The 3,197-nt window shown below is 36.8% G+C and overlaps 1 protein-coding gene across 1 annotated transcript in view; it reads left to right on the forward strand.

Annotated features, from left to right (window-relative positions):
* EPCAM (epithelial cell adhesion molecule) overlaps positions 1-908 on the forward strand; it is a 21,553-nt gene extending 20,645 nt beyond the window's left edge. Inside the window, exon 9 of the mRNA XM_007944405.2 lies at positions 867-908. Coding sequence (XP_007942596.1) covers positions 867-908 — 42 coding nt within the window. The remainder of the gene's footprint in view (positions 1-866) is intronic.
* Positions 909-3,197: the final 2,289 nt, after the last annotated feature.

The following is a 3,197-nucleotide window of genomic DNA, read 5'->3' on the forward strand; positions in this document are numbered from 1 at the left end:
TTGTGCCACTCCCAACAGAAATAACCCAGGTGGATAGCTTCAGCAATCAGGGGCTGCTCAATTGCTCATACAAAATCCCACCTTGGAGTTTACAAAGACTTAAGGGTAGAAAAGCCACACTAAGTAATTTACTACACCGCACCTGGTTTGGTGACCACAGGTTTGGCAGACCATCGCTGAACTGAATACTAACAGATGGGCAGAATGATGTCAGGCAGTGTAGGGTTAAGCAGTAATCATCAGCATTGTTGTCTCCATTCTGCCTGTAATTAGTGCCTGAGATAAGCCACTTAATTCTGAATTTCAATTTCCTGGCCTATAGAATGCAAAATTGGTAGTATGAAATAGTATGAAATTAATTAGTTCTGCTGAACTGTAAACACAGTATAAATTTAATAATCTTATCCATTCTTAAAGATGTAGTTTATCTCCTACTTGCTCTAGTCACTTTATCTACCTTCTGCTGCTTTGTAATTCAGCTTTTCCTTTTTAAAAAAAAATAATAATAAGTCTCAGATGTGGGAGCGCTGATGGCATAGTGCCTAAGGCATTTGACTGCTCATCGGAAGGCTGGCGGTTCAAACCCAGCAGCCACTCCTTGGAAGGAAGATTGGGGAATCTACTTGTATAGTGATAACTGCCTCAAACCCAAGGTGGAGAGTTGGATCTGATTCAACAGCAATGAGTTTGGGTTTTGTTTTGTTTTTGTTTTTGTTTTTTAGGTTTCTCAGATGCAGAAGAGGACAATCTATCTTCTTTTCTTCTTTAGTAGCTTTTTGTTTTCTTTTTTAACTATTTACAGAACAGACCAAAGAGTGGAAAAGTATTCTTAGGAATTTTTTTTTCTCTTTTTTCCTCTATTTCAGATAAAGGAGATGGGTGAGATACATAGAGAACTGAATGCATAAGTACTATAAATGGAAGAGTACCAGAAGAGAAATTAACATGGACTTGGATTACAAATGTACAAGCATGAGAGGAAGAGAAGATTGAGGATTACTATTATGTTAGTTAACAGCATATAATAGTGAAACTTGTACTCAAAATATAAGCAGCTTGAAATTGGCTTTACCAATCTTAAAGTTTGACCACAAGTGTCTTATATATGTGCAGATATAATGCAAAACCCAGAACTTTTACTGCATAGTTAAAATTATTTATGTACAATTTTGGACTGTGTGCATTAAATAGCATTCCATTGTAGAGTTTTAATGACTACTGTCGCATTCATTTGTGATTGAAAGCTGCCTTTCTATTTTTGAGTCTTGTACATATTTTCTCTAATTTCTTGTAACATTTTTTATGAATTCTAAAATAAAAACATTTTGAAACTGAATTTCCTAATTTTGTTTGAATCATTGGATCAAATCTCATAGCATACTTAAGATGAAGGGTAAGAATTGTCCTGAATGCCAACTACACATTAAATAGTTTTACATGTACTTTACATTTACAATGGATAATATATAATATGTACTCGACGGCACATAACAACAACAACAACAACACTGAAAAATAATTTTTATCCTGAATGAATCTTAAGTTTGCATTTTAGACAAAGATTGATACTTTGGTATAACATTTAAACCTTCAGGGAGAATTGATGAAGAATGTCTAAGCCATGAATTCTGTGGTTGGCTGAGTTAGAAGCAAGTATTTAATGCACCAGATTTTCTCAGTATCTTACATAGTAGAGTACAAATGCATTTTGTTACCTAAAAAAGTTACAGGGAGTCCTTGATTTATGATGCATTCAAGTCAAACCGCACTTAAGATTTTTTTGTTTGTTTCTTGTATACCTTATTAATTAATAATATGTATGTTGTTGTTGTTATGTGCCGTCGAGTCAGCCCTGACTCATAGCGACCCTTCGGGTTTCTGAGGCAGTATCACTACGGAAGTGGGATTGCCCAACCTTCCTTCCGAGGAGTGGCTGGTAGGTTTGAACCGCCAGCCTTCTGGTTAGCAGTCAAGTGCCTTAGCCACTATGCTACCAGAGCTCCCAATAATATGTATACATAGTGTTATACCTGTAAGTTTATATGTAATGTTTCCAACACTCAAAGACAAAGATTGGATTTATAAAGATAATAGACAATAATAATGAAAACTTAAAAACAAAAGAGGTATTTGATTTGTTAGGACCAGTTTATGATGGAGTCATTGGAACAGAACCCCACTGTGAATTGGGAACTACCTGTACTATGAAGTTAAAGTATTCTGAAATATTTTGCTTTGCTTTTGAAAGGGAAATTTTTTTTAATATTCATTACTAAGTTCAAAAAACTACATTTAAGAAATATGGAAACTAGATTTAAACAATTACCTATGATTTCTGTCTCTTCAGTGATAGGATTCAAGGATGGCCCCCAAGATTTCTTATCTCTAGTGTTTCAGCCTTGCATAATTCCCTCACATTGAATATGAGCAGGGCCTGTGAATATGATGGGCTATCACTCTCATAATTATTACCTTATATGGCAAAGGTTGAAGGGATTTTACAGATGTTAGGAAGACCTCATCTGTTAGATTTGAACTAAAAGGGAGATTATATATTTTTTGGTTTTATACTGGGTGGGCCTGACCTAACCAGGGGAGCCTTTTAAAAGAGGGTCTAAAAGTAAGCAATGAGAAACAAATAGAGATCTTTCCTCTAGGCCTCGAAACAAACTTACTGTGGAAAGGGTACATGGCAAGAAGCAGTAGGTGGACTCATGGTGCTGTGTGGCTCAGTCCTACTATTACAAGGAATTGAATTCTGCCAACATCAATAATTTGGAAGAGGGTCCTGAACCATAGATTATAGATTATAGTCTTCCTGACACCTAGACTGCAGTCTTGTGAGACCTCAAGCAAAGGACACAGCTAAACTATACCTCCCATCACATGTCTGTCAATTTGTCATACTGTGGTGGCTTGTGTGTTGCTGTGAGGCTGGAGTCTATACCATACTATGGTATCTCAAACAACAGCAGGGTCACCCATGATGTACAGCGTTTCAGCAAAGCTTCCAGACTAAGAGACTGGTAAGAAGGAAGGGGCCATCCAAGTCTCAAAGAATTAGCCAGTGAAACACTGTCTGGTATATTACCGGAAACTATGAATAGCCCTGAAACATTGTCCAATATAGTGCCAGAAAATGAGCCCCTCAGGTTGGAAGATACTCAAAATATGACTGGGGAACAGCTGCCGCCTCA

This window comes from Orycteropus afer, unplaced genomic scaffold (assembly GCF_000298275.1).
Source record: "Orycteropus afer afer isolate SDZICR_OR568_19922 unplaced genomic scaffold, OryAfe1.0 scaffold00124, whole genome shotgun sequence".
Classification (NCBI taxonomy): domain Eukaryota; kingdom Metazoa; phylum Chordata; class Mammalia; order Tubulidentata; family Orycteropodidae; genus Orycteropus; species Orycteropus afer.